Source organism: Tachypleus tridentatus, chromosome 10, assembly GCF_004210375.1.
Source record: "Tachypleus tridentatus isolate NWPU-2018 chromosome 10, ASM421037v1, whole genome shotgun sequence".
Lineage (NCBI taxonomy): Eukaryota > Metazoa > Arthropoda > Merostomata > Xiphosura > Limulidae > Tachypleus > Tachypleus tridentatus.
This window is the reverse complement of record NC_134834.1, coordinates 27,989,114-28,011,246: the sequence shown is the minus strand read 5'-3', so window position 1 is coordinate 28,011,246 and position 22,133 is coordinate 27,989,114. Positions and strand designations below refer to the sequence as shown.

At 36.2% G+C, this 22,133-nt stretch overlaps 2 protein-coding genes across 4 annotated transcripts; both read left to right on the top strand.

Moving 5' to 3' along the window:
* The first annotated feature begins 319 nt into the window (after positions 1 to 319).
* On the top strand, positions 320 to 12,891 carry LOC143228320 (uncharacterized). The gene is made up of 3 exons (XM_076459589.1): positions 320 to 464; positions 3,756 to 3,891; positions 11,810 to 12,891. The coding sequence occupies exons 1-3, from the start codon at positions 320 to 322 to the stop codon at positions 12,030 to 12,032; spliced, it is 504 nt and encodes a 167-aa protein (XP_076315704.1). The 3' UTR covers positions 12,033 to 12,891.
* A 3,293-nt stretch (positions 12,892 to 16,184) lies between these two features.
* On the top strand, positions 16,185 to 21,529 carry LOC143228945 (uncharacterized). Of its 3 annotated transcripts, none has more exons than XM_076460460.1 (2): positions 16,185 to 16,254; positions 18,364 to 21,529. In XM_076460460.1, exon 2 carries the CDS (start codon positions 18,492 to 18,494, stop codon positions 18,828 to 18,830), a length of 339 nt encoding a protein of 112 aa, XP_076316575.1. In that variant the 5' UTR covers positions 16,185 to 16,254; positions 18,364 to 18,491; the 3' UTR covers positions 18,831 to 21,529. The 3 variants fall into 3 exon arrangements, with proteins under 3 accessions (XP_076316575.1, XP_076316573.1, XP_076316574.1); XM_076460458.1 differs by lacking the exon at positions 16,185 to 16,254 and adding an exon at positions 16,261 to 16,430; XM_076460459.1 differs by lacking the exon at positions 16,185 to 16,254 and adding an exon at positions 17,732 to 18,118.
* The last annotated feature ends 604 nt before the right edge of the window (positions 21,530 to 22,133 follow it).

Below are 22,133 nucleotides of genomic sequence, written 5' to 3'. Positions count from 1 at the left end.
CGCAATTAAAAGAAACCAAACAAACAAATAACGAAGACAAAAGTACCTTAAACTAATTTGAAGTTCAAATAATTTTGTTCTCTTTTTATCTCACAGAAGGTAGTAAATGCCAATGACAAATTTTACCGTTTGTCGTACCAAAGAAGTATTACAACGTAACCACCATGACTGAGCTATTTTTACATGTAAATTATTGCTTCCACTACAGTATTTCCATTGAATAAAATATACACAAAATTATTTACAAAATATTATATGTGGTCGTTTAGCAGAATTTTCTATTGGTGTGGCCAAATATTAGCCGTGAAACGTGACAAGAATGACAGTGTATTTTTCCACCTTGGTATTTCAACCTCCACTATTCAGTATAAAAGTTAAGCAAACATCCAGTCCCGTAACATACGAACTCTGCGACGTAAGCAAGTCAGAGGAACAATATATTTATCTTTTTCTTCCAAAGGAAGGTGAGAGGTGGTTGAAAATGAATTTGGTAATTTGTCTCACTCTTGTGTTTCATTTCAGTAAGTACACACTCGTCTTTTTTTGTTTCTCTGTTTACGATGTTGTTTTGGTTGGCCAAACGTAACTAGTAAGACAAAATGATACCAAAACCAATTAAAACCAATGTCTGTATTGTGAGTTAATTTGTTTGTTTGTTTAGAATTAAGCACAAAGCTACACAATGAGCTTTACCCACCACGGATATCGGAACCTGGTTTTAAGCGGTGTAAGTCCATAGATGTACCGCTGTGCCACTGGGAAGCATATTGTGCGTTAAATTGAATTGAATAGAAAAACCAAAAACTGGTATGGAAGAATAGAAAAGTCTAATGATTAAAGTCCAGAATATGTTGCTTTTGGATGAATGTTTTGTTTTCCAATGCATTTCCAGTCCTCTCCTCTTATAATTTCCATTTTTACACGTCTCTCCAGTTTCTCCCGAAACTCGATGTCTCATATACGCCATCTTTTCTTCTTCCTAATGTTATCCTCTATGTCTCCTTGTTGTCGTTTTTTATCTCTGCTCTACCATCAGTTTCGCTCTTTAAATGTTTCTAATGCATCTAATTCTTTAGTTCTTCTTACTCTTCGACACTCATCAATGATGTCTCCTTCGCTCGTCGTCTCGTTCTTTGTGTAGCTTGTTTCAGGAGTAGCTACGTCTTTTATCTGTATAATATTCTTGGTAGTATGTACGTATTAAAACATTTTGCTTTGAAAGAGATGGGCACCTTTTGGTCTTCGAGTGTGTCTCTTCCAGTATCATTCCAACAGACTGTCATTCTGCATCTTCTCTTGTATGTTTCTCCATCTCGTTTATGTTCATCAAACCTTTTTATTTTTCTCCCTGTATCTTTATTTCTTTGTTTCTAACAAAGTTTGTAGTTTATTCTACAGTGTTATGTTCGAGCTCTCAGAGTTTACACTATTGTTTTGATCGTTCCTCTATATAACACTTCTTGTTAACCGAGATATGTTGTCTTCTCCTCTCCGTGGATAGAAAACATTTCTAGGTTTACCAATCCCAAAACAAGTGGTGTAAATAATTTAGTGAGATATGGTCTTCTTATCAATGTTTATTATTTCAAACAAACCTTTACCTATGTGTATTCTAGCTATTACAACTATGTGTGTAAATAGCCTCCAAGATCTGGACATATCTTTCTGTGGTGTCTTAAGATAAGCTAGGTATAGTTCTTTAATGACGAGATAAGCTAGACACTATCGAATAGTGTGACGAGATAAGCTAGACACTATCAAATAGGGACGAGATAAGCTAGACACTATCAAATAGGGACGAGATAAGCAAAATACAATTAGGGATAAGCTAGACACAAAACAGTGACAAGATAAATCATAAACAGTTAAACAGTAAAATAGTGATGGAGTTATTTGTGCTCTTTACTCTGCCCACCACGGATATCAAAACCCAGTTCTTAGTAGTATAAGTCCACTTTGCCACTGGGCAGGGACAAGTAAGGAGAGAAAATAGACGCATATTAACATTCTATTGGAGACAAACTACATATTAACATTCTATTGGAGACAAACTACATATTAACATTCTATTGGAGACAAACTACATATTAACATTCCATTGGAGACAAACTACATATTAACATTCCATTGGAGACAAACTACATATTAACATTCTATTGGAGACAAACTACATATTAACATTCTATTGGAGACAAACTACTAGAAAGTGAAGTAACAGCTACAGTTTGTGAACTAAAGACCATAAAACATATGATTTTATTACACAAGGAACTTTGATATACCAAGATTTAAAATACAGAACAAACATTGATAAATAACAAAGACACGATTCCAAGTTTTCATATTTCGTTTAAATTCGAAATAAAAGATGAATAATAATAAATATAGTGGTAGGAAGGTCCTACCGATCACTTGTTGTTCTGATATAATCACTGATGTCCTCAAGATCAGGTTTGTTGTAAGTAATTATGTGGACAGTTTGAAGAAAACTGGAGAGTGTTGAAGTTGTATTTCATTTTATAACTTCAATGAAATAATATAATTTTTATTCCAACATACGAATGTGTAATTGGTGGGTAATCTGTCCATGTTCTATACCATAAAAAACAACACTGAATTTCACCGCTGTTACAACCGGCTATTTGAATAATTGATTACACTTGTAAAATAAGTAAAACATATGTACGTTAATTGTTCGTTATCGTTTCCATAGCAACCAAATGTGTCTTTTTTTTTTTTTTACTAGCATACCATTCCTTTCTTATTACACTTTCATAACTGTTTATTTATTTTCAGGATCGAATAGTAGCTGTAAAGTGTAATTTTATTACAACAAGAAAAAAATTGAGAAAGTAATAAATGATTTGAAGAACATGTCGTCCTTACTTCTAAACATTATTAACCTGATGTAACAACGTATTGTAAGTACACCTTTACGTTACGTGCCAGTTTGTGAAACCAACCTGATAATAATATTTCTCCACTATACGGCCCGGCATGGCTAAGCGTGTTGAGACGTGCGACTCGTAATCTGTGGGTCGCGGGTTCGCAGCCCTGTCGCGCCAAACATGCTCGCCCTTTCAACCGTGGAGGCATTATAATGTGACGGTCAATCCAACTATTTGTTAGTAAAAGAATAGGCCAAGAGTTGGCGGCGGGTGGTGATGACTAGCTGCCTTCCCTCAAGTCTTACACTGCTGAATTAGAGACGGCTAGCACAGATAGCCCTCGAGTAGCTTTGTGCGAAATTCACAAACACACCCCCTTCTCTACCATACAATAAATTAATATTATGTAACAGTACGAGAATGGACAAGCGATTTTTCTTAAAATACACAGAAGTCGCTATATTACATGTTTCATACAAATCTATGCCTTTGTTCACTATATAAATTATATAGCAAAACCAACATTTTCTTTCTTATTATGTTGGTGTATACTATAATTTTATAATTCACTTTTAAGTAGAACGTCACTAAAAAACCAAAAATGTTCAAAGAAGTGAACAACAACAAAACAGAGTTAACGGAAAATATTGTCAGAGGTCTTGATACTGGAATTTCGATATATTCGTATGTCCTCCTCAGTCTCACGAGTATGTTGAAACACGTTCCTCCAATATCAAGACTTCTGAGAATTTGTTAAGTTGGTTCTTTCATTATACTCTACAAACGATATTCTGTTACTTTACGATAACTGTAAAATAACTTATAGAATGATTAAAATGTTTTACTGCTGTGTCCCTTGCGTTCCAGCTTCTAGGGTTAACTCAGTCTGTGACATACAGTTACATTCGGAAGAAAACCACAGCTGTACTCAAATGTTCTCAGAGGATTTGATCGATGCTCAAAAGGAAGATGATCACACAGAAAGTTACAGATTACAGTGTTGGTGAGTAACCATTATAAACCATAGTGTTCTAAAGTAATCACTGAATTAGTTACAGATTACAGTGTTGGTGAGTGACCATTATAAACCATAGTGTTCTAAAGTAATCACTGGATTAGTTACAGATTACAGTGTTGGTGAGTAACCATTATAAACCATAGTGTTCTAAAGTAATCACTGGATTAGTTACAGATTATAGATTTAGTGAGTAACCATTAGAAACAATAGTGCTCTCAAGTAATCACTGGATTAGTTACAGATTACAGTGTTGGTGAGTAACCATTAGAAACAATAGTGCTCTCAAGTAATCACTGGATTAGTTACAGATTACACTGTTGGTGAGTAACCATTAGAAACAATAGTGCTCTCAAGTAATCACTGGATTAGTTAAAGATTACAGTGTTGGTGAGTAACCATTAGACGTCACAGTGTTCTCAAATAATCACTAAATAAGTTAGAAATCATTGTTCTTTCAAGCAATACCAGATTATCTCCAATAAAGTAAAAACCCTTTCTATTCAACATATTTACTGTTTGTAAAACCTAAATTTACACATTTCGATTTGGTACCAAAAGTTTTTAAAGTAAAAATCTGTTTTAAGTTTTAACAAAAAACATTTTATAAATTCAACAACAATAAAATACACATAAGAATAAGAAAATTATATATATCCGTACATATAACAATAAGAAAATTATATATATCCGTACATATAACAATAGGAAAATTATATATATCCGTACATATAACAATAAGAGAATCATATATATCCGTACATATAACAATAAGAAAATTATATATATCCGTACATATAACAATAGGAAAATTATATATATCCGTGCATATAACAATAAGAAAATCATATATATCCGTACATATAACAATAAGAAAATTATATATATCCGTACATATAACAATAGGAAAATTATATGTATCCGTACATATAACATTAAGAAAATTATGTATATCCGTACACATAACAATAAGAAAATTATATATATCCGTACACATAACAATAAGAAAATTATATATATCCGTACACATAACAATAAGAAAATTATATATATCCGTAAACATAACCAGGGGCGTAGATTTTTTTACACCCGATGGGGGGGGATGATTTTGCAACCACTTATGTGGACTGTTCAATTTGCAAATTGGTAATCTCTGATTACGTGAACCTGAAAGCTGTAAACATGCGGTCACAGAGTAATCTTGTTGCCACGATACTTCATGGTTTCCATGTAGGTTTGTATAAGTTAGGTGTTGTGAACAGTTTTCAAAATGTTAATAAAGACAAATGTGTCACAAATTAACTGCCACATGAATTTATTCCTGCACACTGCACAGTATAAAAGATGGCCATTATACTTGACAAGGTTACTAATAACATTCATTGCATGAATTACGTTTTCAAATATTAATAAAATTAGTAATTACCCTTGATAAGTTTATATCTACTGAAAAATTGTTTATGTTGTTTGATAAGAATAATTAAAATGTCTTTGCGAACTCTTGAAAATTACACATCAATACAATGTAGCACATAATTATTCATACTTTTCATTGAAGTAAGATTCATTTAGTCCTCTGATCTACATGTTCCCAAACGTAGACCTCCTTTGTGATGATCTGTTTATGAATTCTTTCATAAGCTCTTCTATATTTATCTTGTCGATCTCATCTTTGTGAGTGTGACAAACTGCCACATGGTTGAGGCGGCACTGAGACATAGTTGACCTTAATCACGTCTTCAACCGTCTTAATGGAGAAAAGCTGCGTTCACATTTGCAGCTGGATACTGGACATACAAGCAAAATTTTCATGAGAAGAAACACTTCACTAAACATTTGCTGGCTTGTTTCATGCATTTTACAGTAAGCATCCTTCGCACCTTTCAGAGATGCTGCTTTTGTTGTTTCTTTGAGCATGGGCAACTGAAACTCGAGCCGTTGTGCAGAGATTTCTGGATAGAAGTTTATAACCGAATTGTCAATCTTGCCAGATGTGGTCATGTTCTCAAGTGCCAGATATTGCCTCAAGTCATTGTTGTCTGCATTGAATCTAATGGTCAGATGTTCTCTGACTGTGTCCACAAATTCAAAATATTGGATTCTGTAGTAATCTCTAGCTGTTGCAGAATGTTGTGCTGAGCCATCACCTGTGATCCTTCTGGAGGGTCTACGAATGCGTGGTAGTTCAATTGGCACCAGATCTAGGGAAGTTACCTTTTTTCTCAGCTTCATCAAATATCTTGTTGTAATTTTCCTCTGTTCGCAATACCCACAATTGCTCAACTGTCATTGCAAATGCTTCAATCATGCCAGATACTGTCGCTGATTTTGCTTAGAATGCATGGTTTAATTCCTTTAATGCAGCTAATAAACGCTGAGCCATCAACAATCCTAAAACTGTCTTTTCTTTGTCACATCTATCCAGCAGACCTTGTGCTTTCACTATTACATCTGATTTTTCATTTGCTAATTCAGACAAGGAATCAACAATGTCACTGTAATGATCATTAGCACATGTAATTGCAGATAGGCGGCACAACCAGCATATTGGACATAGTGGGCGGATGTATTTAACTGGACCATTGTGACTCTCTGACGATACAATATTTTGAAAGATTGTCTTGTATTTGCCTGACCTCTGAAGCAAGACACCAAGTTCATGTACCCACTGGATAGAATCTCGAACACATTCACAAGCTTCAATTGCATGTTGCATTATTAAATTAGCCTTGTGTGCTTTACAGTAAAAAAACAAAGCTGACGGTTGCTTCTCTTTTTACTTTTGCCTGACATCCACTGTACGCACCACTTATATTAGCGGCTCCATCATAAGTTTGTGCTCTTAATCCCGACAGTGGTAAATTGAGTCTAGTCAGTACATCAAGTAGAGTCGAGGATATTGTTTCACCAGTTGTATTGGAAGCACTTTACAAACGAAGAAATGTCTCATGGACGTCAAGGTTCTCATCTACGTATCGTACACATATTGCTTCCTGTTCGGCACCTGTAACATCTTGAGTGTGATGAACCATTAATGCAAAGATTTTACTTTGTTGCACTTCGCGTGCTATGTTCCTCAGTATTTGACGGCTGAACATCTCCATTATTTCATTCTGAGCCTGGGTTGATGTGAATGTGGTTTTCTTTGACAAGTAGGCCGTCAACTCAGGATCTTTCTCTTCCAGGAGTTTCATTAACTGCAGGAAGTTCCCCTCCGTATCAGTATGTCCACGTAATGCTAAACCTTGACGCAGTAAGAAACGTAAACTTCTGAATATTTTGGCTAGACTTCTTTTGCATTCTTCCTGCTGCTTCTTTTTTCCATCATGTAGCTGGATAGTCACTGGAGTTACATCAAGTGAACCTTCTGGAGATATAGCAAATCTGTGCTGAGAGGAGGATTGGTGTTCGTTGAATTTCTGTTTTGCCTTTTTACAGTTGCAAAAACCGGTGATATGAAGGTATACTCCACTGGCCTCTCCAATTTCCCTGTAAAAAGGCCTCTATTTTCCGCCTTGGCACAATGAAAGCATATGACTTTTTTGAGTCTGGTTGTCGAAGTGCAGCCATGGGAACTCATCAAACCACTTGCCCTGGAAGTTGAGATTTTGCTTTCTGTCATGGTATCAGTTGTGCGTCTGGATGATATGGCTTTCCACACTGTATCTGTGGAGTGTCAGATTTTTCATTACTGCACAAACTTGTTTCACAACTATCTGGTGGTTCATGATGTGCAATAGTTGCACAAGCATTTTCAGACTCGTCCTATGATGAACATGGTATTTCCTCTGTATGGCAAGTTCCTATTCCTTTGCTTGAGGTTGTTGGATTATCTACATCTGCATTGTCACTTATAGTACCAGTAACTGGCTTGCAGAACTGCCTAATATTGGAAAGTTTCAGGCACATGTTTGTCATAATTGGAATCTGTTTCCCAGATGACTCAACATGCTAAAATACAGTCTTTATTGAAAAACTCTAACGTACAACGAACGAAGATAGAACAGAATGGAAGTGGGACTGAACTGTACAATGTATTTAAGTCGAACTCGCGAACCTCACATTGACTACCGAACCGACAGACCGCCTGGACATCGCTGGGACAATAATGTATACTAGTTACAACACAAGTAATTGCAAGTTTCTCGAAAAATACTTAAACAATCACAAATATATTATATTCCTGTTAAAGCTCATCAAAAGGCAAACACGTTGTGATATAATGTCTGTAAGCATGTCTATTAAATAAAAACACCTAAGCAAAAACTAGCAATACAATTCGAGTATAGGCTTCAGTCCGTTGAAATCGCTCCTTTTGTGTTCTAATTATACAAGAAAATACAATATTTTTATTATCTATGATAAGAGAACATATTGTTCTTTTACTATAAAACACCAGCACTTTGTTATTGGGTGGTGATAATCTGAAATTTCATGGATTATTGAGGGCCACAAACACAGGTCTAATGAGCCCTGTTGTAAAATCGAGGCTCAGACTAAAGGGAGCGGAGGGGGGTGATGTAGGGCGCGTCTGGATCCGAGCGGCCCGAACCTGTCATTAACTGTACACTAAACGCACACTATGGTCAGCGACTTCGGCAGCTAAGGAGAGTAAGGCGTTCGACAATAAAACCGGCTAGACATGCATAAGAACAAATGGCGTAGGAAAACCGTACAATAGACACATAAGATTGATGCAGCTACAAGCTACAAATGGCCTGCCAAATCTAGATCACAGGAGTTTACGTTTGTGAGTAATATTTTCGAATTTCATGCTCTGTTGTGATGAAAATTTTACTTAATCTTACACTACGTACAAGACGTAGGTAGATTCTGTGATAGTGCTTGCAAGCCTTGCATGTATACTTAGGCCTACTGACTGATACTTACGAACTATCGCTTAGATCGAAAAGCTTAGAAGCACGCCTATATTAAAGATGTACAGGGTGGCCCGTAAGTCCCTACCCATCCATATGTTATTATAAACAACGTTATAAAACTAATGATGAGTTGAAGGCAGCTGTTACCGCGGCATTTGGAACAATAACCCCTGCTATGTTGAGGAAAATGTCTCACAGAACATGGCATCGCATAATATTATGCAGCGAGAATGAGGGACAGCACACAGATACACTGGATATATAAGATATATGGATGGGTAAGGGACTTACGGGCCACCCTGTACATTTCGGCTACTGAAAAAGCGTACATCTAGGCCTAATTATGTAATTCGATTGGTAAGAACACGAGAATCACAAGAACAAACACACAATTTGTAGGCCTATGATGCAATAAAACAATCTAACAGACCAAACTGTAGGGGAGGATGATTGTATGCACCATACCCCCCACCTAAAATGAATGGGAAATGTATACCCCATCTCCCCAGGATCTACGCCCCTGCACATAACAATAAGAAAATTATATATATCCGTACACATAACAATAAGAAAATTATATATATCCGTACACATAACAATAAGAAAATTATATATATCCGTACACATAACAATAAGAAAATTATCTATATTTGTACACATAACAATAAGAAAATTATCTATATTTGTACACATAACAATAAGAAAATTATCTATATTTGTACACATAGCAATAAGAAAATTATATATATTTGTACACATAACAATAAGAAAATTATATATATCCGTACACATAACAATAAGAAAATTATATATATCCGTACACATAACAATAAGAAAATTATCTATATTTGTACACATAACAATAAGAAAATTATATATATCCGTACACATAACAATAAGAAAATTATCTATATTTGTACACATAACAAGAAAATTATCTATATTTGTACACATAACAATAAGAAAATTATGTATATCCGTACACATAACAATAAGAAAATTATATATATCCGTACACATAACAATAAGAAAATTATCTATATTTGTACACATAACAAGAAAATTATCTATATTTGTACACATAACAATAAGAAAATTATCTATATTTGTACACATAACAATAAGAAAATTATCTATATTTGTACACATAACAATAAGAAAATTATCTATATTTGTACACATAACAATAAGAAAATTATCTATATTTGTACACATAACAATAAGAAAATTATCTATATTTGTACACATAACAATAAGAAAATTATATATATTTGTACACATAACAATAAGAAAATTATCTATATTTGTACACATAACAATAAGAAAATTATCTATATTTGTACACATAACAATAAGAAAATTATCTATATTTGTACACATAACAATAAGAAAATTATCTATATTCGTAAACACGTATATTTGTTTCTTCACACCCAGATATTTTTATAGACCCACATGTGCCTTTCAATCAACATTATGTGAATAATTATTCTATTTAAATTAAACTCTAGTACTGGGATTTCATCATGAATACGTCATTGCTAAATGTTAGCCAAACATGATTTACGTGAACACCACAAGACTTTTTAAATATAAAACATTTAAAGAAACAAAAGAAATATCTGTCTGGACAAAATACTTTATTTAATGATGTGTCCAGCTCATTTTGTTGTTTAAATGCTGGATGTGGTTCTGTCGCGAGGTTCAATGTCGAATGTGGTCCTGTTGTTAGATTCAAGGTCCACGTTGTGATACAGCACTTTTACCTGCGAGGCGTTATAATTGAAACAATCAATTCCGCTATTCGATTAAGAGTAACCGCATAAAAGGCGAGATGGTGATATTAGCTGTTTTTCCTTTCTCTGGTCGGCATTTTTAAATTAACGCTGACAATGAGTGAGCCTGAGGAGTCGTTTAGCCCATATGCGTATAAGAAACGTGAAAAATACCAGTACTGTAGTTAAAACATTTCATCTAAACTTCATTAGATCAGGCTTGATAAAAAATATTGGTACATAACATGAAGGTAGATAAATATAGTTCCGATCCCTTCCACTAAACCTTTCAGACTTAGGGGTTAACGTTATAATATTTATTAATAAAGAGTAGCCAAGGGCTACCAGTGTATGGTGTTACCTTCACTCTAATTTATCATTTTAAAATTAGAGACGGATTTCTTCCCCAATATTCTCTAGCAGCTTTACAGGAAATTCAAACTCAAACATGAAGGTACCTTCGAAAGCAGTTGCTCTCTGTAACGTAAAGAAACACGTCTTGGAAGTATAACCTTCTACGTAACAGATACGAAATTAGTTTTAAAAATTTATTTTGTTTTAATTTCGCACAAAGCAACACGAGGGCTATCTGCGTTAGCCGACCCTAATTTAGCAGTGTACGACTAGAGGGAAGGCAACTAGTCATCAGCACCCACCGCTGACTCTTGGGCTACTCTTTTACCAACGAATAGGGGGATTGACCGTATAATTATAACACCCCCACGACTGAAAGGGCGAGCATGTTTGGTGCGACGGGGATTCGAACCCGAGACCCTCAGAATACCAGTTGAGTGTCTTAACCACCTGGCCATGCCAAGCCCGACAGTTATTCATCTGTTAATTGTTTCACAAATTCCATGTCGTTGAATACACAAGTTTCGTGTGGTTGGGTGAAAGAATTTCGTGTTGGTGAATACGTATTACGTTTAATAAAAGTTTTTTTACAAAGTTCTAATATTGTAAAAGTCAAAGTTTACACTAGTTGGTTACGTTTTGTTTTGTTTTCTTTCTGTGTTACATGTAAACACGTAATAAGAATAGTTTTGTTTATGATTACTCTAAAATTTCAAGTTCCATCGATTAAGTTATACGAATTCTCCATTATGTTATTATTTTCTAAACTGTATTCTTCATTAGGTTATTATTTTCTAAACTGTTTTTGCTTTTTTAAGAAGCTTTGAATCGTATATTTTAGAAAACCTGACTGCAAACATTTGTTTAGTTACTGTGATTCTGTCATGTATTCTCTAGTGCTTTTGACAGAGCAGCGTTTTGTCTGAGAGCAGCCGCACAGCTTTCGGATTGTACCAATTTCAACCGACAGATAGAGTCCATGTTGGCGGGCTTTCATCTACAAATTGGAGAAAAAGATTGTAGTCGTTATGGGCCTGAAACTTGTGGTGCTTCTTCTGTTTCAACTGCTGCCGGTCTGATTGTAATATTACTTCTTTTAAAATGGTTTCTGACATGGTGAAATAAAAATACTGATAAACTTCTATAGCGGCACATATAAAACGTGATAGTTTGTGAAATTAACGTCACGTACAAACTAGTTCTGAAACAATAACAACTTGCGGATTCATTATTTAAAAATTATTTAGTGAAAGTTGCTGTTTCTAACATTACATTCGTAGTTTCGTTTTTTCTCAATAGATGGGACCGCGAACGAAAACTGCATTCCTTTCAAATCGAGATCAAGCAAAATTGTCTTTAATTACTTTGAAAATTTTCCCTTTTATATATTTTTTCCATTCAAAATCAAACATTTGTATCAAGTTCACTTTGAAGATGAAAATGAAATGTTTGCCCAGATTATTAAAATGTAGAATATTCCAGGATTTAGAGTGAAAGATATTAATTTAGCAAGAGTTAAATTGTATTGTCTTATTTTTCGCATATTATACATTTTGTTGTGTGGCCTATGGTTAAGTAACGTGGTTTTAAGTGTATCGTTTCTCATACATCATTTCTTAATTCGTCATGAAAATATGATATCGAATCCCTCAGATACGTGAATCTGAATAAATATGAAGTCTGTAAGTTGTTGTCCACATACATAAGAAACAATACAGTCAGTCTTACAAAAGCAGATATGAAATTCTAAGATGTGTTTTTTATAGAAATCTGTGTAAAATAAAGTTAGAGATAAACAGCAAAACTATCCACGTTCTAAGTTATGCGACTTTCTTTTAATAACAGAGATAATATTTATGTTACATTTTCTGTGTTTTCCTGTTAGCCGTCACACTTACAAGGGACATGTTGTAGAAATGCGTTTATTAAAAATATGACATTTTATTGGACTCAATAGCGACCAGCATACCTTTGAAATTTACTCATTATATCTTATATTTAATAAAATATTATCATCATGCCAGGTCTTTTGATTGGTTGAATTTGGTACCCACAAGTGTCCGTGAGAATAATGAAGCACGTGTCGCAAGAACGTGCTTAAATATAAAAATACACCACTAAAATATGTCCAGTCATCAATTTCTATTGATCTGCAAATCACGAAGGGAAGAAGTGAACAGGAACTGGTTGGCACAACATTGGTTCTAATTCATTGTTCATACATAGAGCTTAACGGAATAAAAAAAATCGAATGCATTCCAACCATTAAAACATCATGGTTCATACCTGTAATTATGTAATAATCAAAATAGAAACTTTCAAATATACGCATTGTACGAGACAAAACAAGAGCATTTGTAAAGCGTAAAACTGATTCTTCTCCATAAGTGTCTCTATGAAATGTTGATAGTTTAAAATAACATTCACGTGCCTAATTTTAATGTCTTTTCTTTTCTACTCCGTTCTTATTCTTACGAAAATTGTTTGTGTCGTTTGTTTTAGCGTAAAATTACATAGTGGACCCGCTCCTCTGAAGATCTGAAGGCTTATAACTCTAAAAACCGGGTTTCGATACTCTTGGTGGGTTCAACAGAAATAATCAATTGTGTAGCTATGTGCTTGAGGAATAACAACAGAATAAATAGGTATCTGAGCGCTTTTCACTGCTGGGAATCAAGTCCCGTATGTTACCGTTTTCGTCGTTGTTTATGTTGATGCGTGTAGTAGAAAAATGGAACAGTGAACTATAGTAATCAGTAATCATTTCGACCAAATTTTGTTACATTTGACTATGAAACAAATTAATGCGGCTTCGATATGATTTTAAATGTACGTTTCAAAGACAGAATTAATAATAATTAATTAAACACCAAAAACGTGCAAAATACTAGACACAACTAATAGGCTTAGCACTTGTGATGAAAATCACGCAAACTGCAAATAAGTTCGTTTGTTGTTGGTTTTGTGTTTGTTTTTGACATTTATCTTGAAAAAAAAATTTTTTTGTTTCATCTATCTTCTCCACCCCACGGACCTTTGTACTCATCGATGAGAAACAAAATGTTTTGTGTTTGTTTGCTTTTATATTTCGCGCAAAACTACACGAGGGTTTGTTTGTTTGTTTTGTTTCTTTGTTTTGAATTTTCGCACAAAGCTACTCGAGGGCTATCTGTGCTAGCCGTCCCTAATTTTGCAGTGTAAGATTAGAGGGAAGGCAGCTAGTCATCACTACCTACCGCCAGCTCTCAGGCTACTCTTTTACCAACAAATAGTGGGATTGACCGTAACATTATAACGCCCCCACGAGCCGAGCGCCTTAATCACCTGGCCATGCCGGTTCCAAAAGTTTTGTGAAACACTATGTACGCAGTATAAGCTTTAAATATTACAGTGTAAACGTTGAAAGCTAGTGAAGTTTTAGAGACCTGGACGATTAAAATGTGTGACAGAAATCAAAGTATTTTATATAAATAAATAAAGAACGTTTCAGAGAATATTTTCTCTCTTATCATCCAGTTCTCGTAGTGACGTAAAGTCTCTTGGCCAGAGACTTGAGGGAGACAAAAGATATAGGGGTTGTGAATAGGATAAGAAAGAAACACCCACAGTTTACGTACTTTTAAATGATAAACTAGTTTGATGTTGCAAAATTAAATAAGAGGGAACACTCACCCGCAGCACTTGAAATTATCTTCGGCAGGATAAAACTAAATTAATCTATAATACCTTGTTTTATAGGACGTCTCCTCCCCTCGTTTTTTATTAGCTGTATTTTTTGTGTATCAAGAATACCCAATATGGAACACGTGTATACCCGATTCATGTTATTACTCATCCGGATCTATACCTGCCTACCCTTAAACTGAAATTCTTTCAGACAGGATTAGAGTAAATTAATCTATCTATGAGACCTTAGGCGAATTCAAATACGTCCATCGAAAGGGTTTGATCTTCTGAGTCCAAAACTGTAATTATATCTCATATCGGTCAAAATATGACAAAGCCATTAGCTAAAACTTTGTACTTCAAAAAAAACAACAAATCATAGCCATTATATGAGCCGCTTCGCCACAGTTAGCAACAAACGACAGTAACAGTGTCTCTATTTTGTGTTTATGGTAAGGGTGCTAAGTATATCTGCTTTAATTTTAAGCTACTGACTAGAACGAAAGCAGTCAGTAAGCAGCGCCTCTCTGACACTCGACATCTACGTAGAGAAACTGGCAGTCAATCTTATAACACACCCACAGCCCAAAGTGAAGAAAAGATTTTTAGGTTTTGCACGGATTCAAAGCCAGTTTCTCAGGGATATAAGGCTTAGCTCTACCACGGAGCCAAGCACAAGCAATAATATAGTTTACTTTAAGGATTACAAAACGTAAGCCTAAATAACAAAAATTTAAATTCTCTGAAATATTTCTCTTTAAAAGGTTTTTTTTTTGTTTCAGCCTTTTTTTACTGCAATATATTTAAAGCAAAACGTTCTATCTCGCATAAACGGTTGTAGTTTGTCGAAGTTTCCAGTGTGATAAAATTACGGCATTTCAATAAGTTTGTTTTAGAATTTTATAGAAAAACTATATATAGAAGAGCTATCTACGCATGGCTACTAACAGTTTTGAAGTGATTAAGAGTAGAAAGGTGGCAACTATTCTATTCAAAAGACACCCACCGTCAACGCTTGGGTTACTTCTGCCTGATCGAAGTAACGGTTTTCCCACAGTCGTTCTCCTAGAACACCCATCGTCCTAAGATACATTAACTTAAATTAAATCTTAAATGGTCTCTCGAGAGACTTGCAACTTTTGAACACACAGGATAATGATATAACAATGAACATCAAGTATAATTTTGTGTAATTATTTGTGGGTTGTTGTTTTTTTTTCAGAAAGTAAGTAACACCTCTGTTTTCACCCGGTGGAAAATAAACAGTAAATATAACATAAAACGTCTTAAAAGAGGGCCCATTTCACATCTTGAAACACCAAATTACACATTTATTTCCAGTTCGAACTGCTGTTAAACGTACGGTCATATGATTCTCTCTGTTTTCCACATAACAGTGCTTTTAAATTTTCCTGATCTCAATGGTATTACGTGTATGAAAGGCTGTAACAATTACACAATTCACTTACTCACGGGTAAAAAAATATATTGAATCCTTGTTTCAACGCGCCTCAGGGTCTTTAGAAAATGAATAAACCTGTTTTCAGTGACGAGCCAAAGTTGGTTGTTTTCTCAGGATTGAGTCGTCTTGCTGTTATAACTTTTAGGTATATTTGGCTAAGGAACTGCAAATGAAAACACCGACGATACTGCAGATAAAACGATTTAGAATTACGGTACGTTCGTAGTTTCGTTCTCAAGCCTTCAGAGTTCTTATGAAAATATTAACTGTAAAGACGTTCGAAGATTAATACTTTTTGAGTAAATAATCCGAAAAGGATAAATTTTAGCATAAAGCGACTGAACTTACTTTACTAGAGATTTAAAAAGAAGGAACGAATTATTTAAAACGGTAAGTCTGGGTTAAATCGTAGTGTAAAAAAATGTAATTTTTTTAGTGTAATTTAAGCAAGATTTCATAAAATGAATTATTTTTTTAATCAGTTATTGCACTTCATTTCCACTATAAACCAACCTGTGTTGAGTATGTTTGTTATTGTTTTTTTGTTCCTATTCTATGTTTTCGGTTTCTTTGTTTCACTATTTTATTTTGTTCATGTAAGTACATAATTAGAATTAACGAGCTTTTCATACGTCACTTACACACGTTTTCACAAATATATACAAACCTGTTCTAACTATTTTATGCAATTTTAGTTTCATGTTTCAACCTGAACGGCACGGGAAGGAATTTTGTTTGTTTGTTTGTTTTTGATTTCGCATAAAGCTACTCGAGGGCTATCTGTGCTAGCCGTTCCTAATTTAGCAGTGTAAGACTAGAGGGAAGGCAGCTAGTCATCACCACCCACCGCCAACTCTTGGGCTACTCTTTTACGAACGAATAGTGGGATTGACCGTCACATTGTAACGCCCCCACGGCTGAAAGGGCGAGCATGTTTGGCGCGACCGGGATGTGAACCCGTGACCCTCAGATAACGAGTCGCACGTCTGAACACGCTTGGCCATGCCGGGCCGACGGGAAGGAAGCAAGTCGGTTAGTGACCCCAAGGATTGGCCGTCTTCGTGGTCATTCTTCAATAAAGGATGGAATTCACTGCAATGGTTAGAAGTTGAAACAATGTCTCCACACCATAGTGTGTTGAGTGAATATTCTGACATATAACCCGGCACACTGCCCACTAGGCTAAGTTTGGCCCGACTTTGTCACACAATTGTTTGTTTAAAGCATAATCGAATATAAATCACGTCCATTAAAACTAGAATACATAAAAATCTTAACATTAAAAACTTGTGTTCGAAGCTTTCCCGATATTTGACACCTATCTCACTATAATGTCTATTGATTCAGAGTTTAGTAGATTTTACTTAACTTTCCCAAAGGTTCATGTTTATTGGAACTAACACGAATCTTATTCGTGTACACACATACTTGTTTAACAAAACTAGGGCCATTTTTATAGTCCAGATTTAACAAAACTAAGTAGGCCCGGCATGGCCAAGCGTGTTAAGGCGTGCGGCTCGTCATCTTAGGGGCGCGGGTTCGTATCCCCGTCGTGCCAAACATGCTCGCTATTTCAACCGTGGAGACGTTATAATGCGACTATCAATCCCACTATTCGTTGATAAAAAGAGTAGCCCAAGAGTTGGCGGTGGGTGGTGATGACTTACACTGCTAAATTAGGGACGGCTAGCACAGAGAGCCCTTGTGTGGCTTTGTGTGAAATTCAAAAAAACAAACAAAACTAGAGCGTTATTTTAGTTACGCTCTAATAGTCTTCGTTTTCAATTGAACTATCAGTTTTAAGTTACTTTTGCTACGCAAGGATTTCATATTACACGTTTCGTGTTTACATCATGTTGTCAGAGAGAGAAAAACCGGTTTTTCATTTCGCGATTGGTGGAATGTTCCGGAAAGGTCGACAACATTTAACGTCGCGAAAGAATGTGCGTGAAAATTGTTGTTGCTACTACTAGTCTACAAAGAAGTTATAAATAATTTTAATACAGCACTTCTTCAGTTACACCATCATTCCCAGTTTACGACCGAAGAGGACAGATCCACATTTCGAAAGCGCCCAGGTAAAAGGGTTTTATCGTTTTATATTAAGACTTCCTAAAACTACGCGTTTTTGTTTTCTGGCATCGTAAATATATTGAGGACCATATTTAAGCTTTTCTACGTTGTCTTTTAGACTGTTAAACCTATCTTCTCAGTTTATGTTTTCGTCAGATAAGCATATTCACACACGCGAATGTATACACAGATATATTTTTCATTTTGGGTTTGAAATAGGTCTTATATAAAAGCACATTTTCTTTTATAGAGCGTGCTGCCACCTAGAGTTCCAAAGGACACTTTTCAACCTTAAAAGTGCTACTATGGCCCCATGAAATTACACGAAAATAAAAAGTTTCGTTACACAAATATCAGCCACGCTTTTCTGCCAACAATATGATGTTGGAAGGTTTTTATTACAACCCAGATGAACACCGCCCAACACCCAAACGGTACTTCAACTTGGGAGTGTTGTCTTGTACCATTGGCGGTTTGATCTTCAGTGTCGCCATCATTCTTATCATCATAGGATCATCTCCTCACAAGCCAGAAGCCATCTGGATAACAGGCATAGTACTGCTGCTCTTCGGAGGATTGTTGTTCTTCTTGGGCATTGGTTCTGTTGGTGTTTATCTCTCCAAAGAAGACAGAAGAAAGAAAGAGCAAGAAAAACTGGCAGCCAGACAATATGCTGCCAGTCTTCAGGTCTCCAGCGATATTATGTTAATACAATGACGACGTAAACTGGCAGCCAGACAATATGCTGCCAGTCTTCAGGTCTCCAGCGATATTCTGTTAATACAATGACGACGTAAACTGGCAGCCAGACAATATGCTGCCAGTCTTCAGGTCTCCAGCGATATTCTGTTAATACAATGACGACGTAAACTGGCAGCCAGACAATATGCTGCCAGTCTTCAGGTCTCCAGCGATATTCTGTTAATACAATGACGACGTAAACTGGCAGCCAGACAATATGCTGCCAGTCTTCAGGTCTCCAGCGATATTCTGTTAATACAATGACGACGTAAACTGGCAGCCAGACAATATGCTGCCAGTCTTCAGGTCTCCAGAGATATTCTGTTAATACAATGACGACGTAAACTGGCAGCCAGACAATATGCTGCCAGTCTTCAGGTCTCCAGCGATATTCTGTTAATACAATGACGACGTAAACTGGCAGCCAGACAATATGCTGCCAGTCTTCAGGTCTCCAGCGATATTCTGTTAATACAATGACGACGTAAACTGGCAGCCAGACAATATGCTGCCAGTCTTCAGGTCTCCAGAGATATTCTGTTAATACAATGACGACGTAAACTGGCAGCCAGACAATATGCTGCCAGTCTTCAGGTCTCCAGCGATATTCTGTTAATACAATGACGACGTAAACTGGCAGCCAGACAATATGCTGCCAGTCTTCAGGTCTCCAGCGATATTCTGTTAATACAATGACGACGTAAACTGGCAGCCAGACAATATGCTGCCAGTCTTCAGGTCTCCAGCGATATTCTGTTAATACAATGACGACGTAAACTGGCAGCCAGACAATATGCTGCCAGTCTTCAGGTCTCCAGCGATATTCTGTTAATACAATGACGACGTAAACTGGCAGCCAGACAATATGCTGCCAGTCTTCAGGTCTCCAGAGATATTCTGTTAATACAATGACGACGTAAACTGGCAGCCAGACAATATGCTGCCAGTCTTCAGGTCTCCAGCGATATTCTGTTAATACAATGACGACGTAAACTGGCAGCCAGACAATATGCTGCCAGTCTTCAGGTCTCCAGCGATATTCTGTTAATACAATGACGACGTAAACTGGCAGCCAGACAATATGCTGCCAGTCTTCAGGTCTCCAGAGATATTCTGTTAATACAATGACGACGTAAACTGGCAGCCAGACAATATGCTGCCAGTCTTCAGGTCTCCAGCGATATTCTGTTAATACAATGACGACGTAAACTGGCAGCCAGACAATATGCTGCCAGTCTTCAGGTCTCCAGCGATATTCTGTTAATACAATGACGACGTAAACTGGCAGCCAGACAATATGCTGCCAGTCTTCAGGTCTCCAGAGATATTCTGTTAATACAATGACGACGTAAACTGGCAGCCAGACAATATGCTGCCAGTCTTCAGGTCTCCAGCGATATTCTGTTAATACAATGACGACGTAAACTGGCAGCCAGACAATATGCTGCCAGTCTTCAGGTCTCCAGCGATATTCTGTTAATACAATGACGACGTAAACTGGCAGCCAGACAATATGCTGCCAGTCTTCAGGTCTCCAGAGATATTCTGTTAATACAATGACGACGTAAACTGGCAGCCAGACAATATGCTGCCAGTCTTCAGGTCTCCAGCGATATTCTGTTAATACAATGACGACGTAAACTGGCAGCCAGACAATATGCTGCCAGTCTTCAGGTCTCCAGCGATATTCTGTTAATACAATGACGACGTAAACTGGCAGCCAGACAATATGCTGCCAGTCTTCAGGTCTCCAGCGATATTCTGTTAATACAATGACGACGTAAACTGGCAGCCAGACAATATGCTGCCAGTCTTCAGGTCTCCAGCGATATTCTGTTAATACAATGACGACGTAAACTGGCAGCCAGACAATATGCTGCCAGTCTTCAGGTCTCCAGAGATATTCTGTTAATACAATGACGACGTAAACTGGCAGCCAGACAATATGCTGCCAGTCTTCAGGTCTCCAGCGATATTCTGTTAATACAATGACGACGTAAACTGGCAGCCAGACAATATGCTGCCAGTCTTCAGGTCTCCAGCGATATTCTGTTAATACAATGACGACGTAAACTGGCAGCCAGACAATATGCTGCCAGTCTTCAGGTCTCCAGAGATATTCTGTTAATACAATGACGACGTAAACTGGCAGCCAGACAATATGCTGCCAGTCTTCAGGTCTCCAGCGATATTCTGTTAATACAATGACGACGTAAACTGGCAGCCAGACAATATGCTGCCAGTCTTCAGGTCTCCAGCGATATTCTGTTAATACAATGACGAAGTGAAAAACACTTTTTTCTCAAATATTTCCATTTCCTGATAGCAACTTTTGGACTTCAATGCAAATCCTTTGTGAATGTGCAAAATGATCAGAAATATATGTTTAACTGTTCTTGGTTACCTTTGTGGGTGTTAAAAATCATAGTGCCATTTTATTTGTTATTTTCGTCGGAGTTAACAACTATATTTTCAACTCTTCTGCTTTGTCTTTCCGGAAGTTAACTATATTTTCAACTCTTCTGATTTGTCTTTCCGGGAGTTATCAACTGTATTTTCAACTCTTCTTGCTTTGCCTTTCAGCATAGAATATGGAACCAATATTTAGACTTCGGTTTTCGTTTTGTTAACAGCTTGCTACAGGAATGAAATAAAAATCAGTTATATTAATCTGACGCCAGTCTGTGACATATTTACTTATCATTTGTGTTTTATTTGCGTACAGTAACTTGTTACAAACAGTTGTTACAATCTTTGTATTTGTCTTCCGTAGACTATGTGTTCCATATAGACAATTCAGGGAGAAACAACACCAGAAATACTACAAAAGTGAAGGGAGGAAGACAAACGAAAAACTGAAGTTTCCGAACGAGTCTAACGCTAAAATTGTTATCCCAGTAAACATCCGAACACGCGTTTAAACTTCCTACTTACCTACTGGGAACTGTTGCAAGTAAAAGATAGTTTTGTCTACCTAAGTCACTTGAGAAAACATATAGTATCGTAGTTTCATTATTTGAAACATTATGTGTGTGTTGTATGCCCACAAATGTTCTCCATATCAACACAATGTTGGAACTTTACATTTTCTTTCCATATAATGTTATTATAACATTTATTTTCCATGAAATAAATTGTTTCCAAAATTGAAATTTTAGCCCTAATTGTCGATTTTAAACAACGGTTGGATTTTTTTCCACAGTTTCTGGAAATAAATAATTTCCTTCATGCGCAGAATCAACTTCTTGATAGATGATTATTTGATTGTTTGTTTGCTTG

What these genes read in the sequence shown, in the direction of transcription:
- LOC143228320 (XM_076459589.1), top strand. Translation starts at nt 320, where the DNA reads ATGACAGTGTATTTTTCCACCTTGGTATTTCAACCTCCACTATTCAGT. An exon ending in TCTTTTTCTTCCAAAGGAAG is followed by an intron (nt 465 to 3,755) that starts GTGAGAGGTGGT and finishes CTTGCGTTCCAG; the next exon opens with CTTCTAGGGTTAACTCAGTC. An exon ending in AGTTACAGATTACAGTGTTG is followed by an intron (nt 3,892 to 11,809) that starts GTGAGTAACCAT and finishes TGTATTCTCTAG; the next exon opens with TGCTTTTGACAGAGCAGCGT.
- LOC143228945 (XM_076460460.1), top strand. Translation starts at nt 18,492, where the DNA reads ATGATGTTGGAAGGTTTTTATTACAACCCAGATGAACACCGCCCAACA.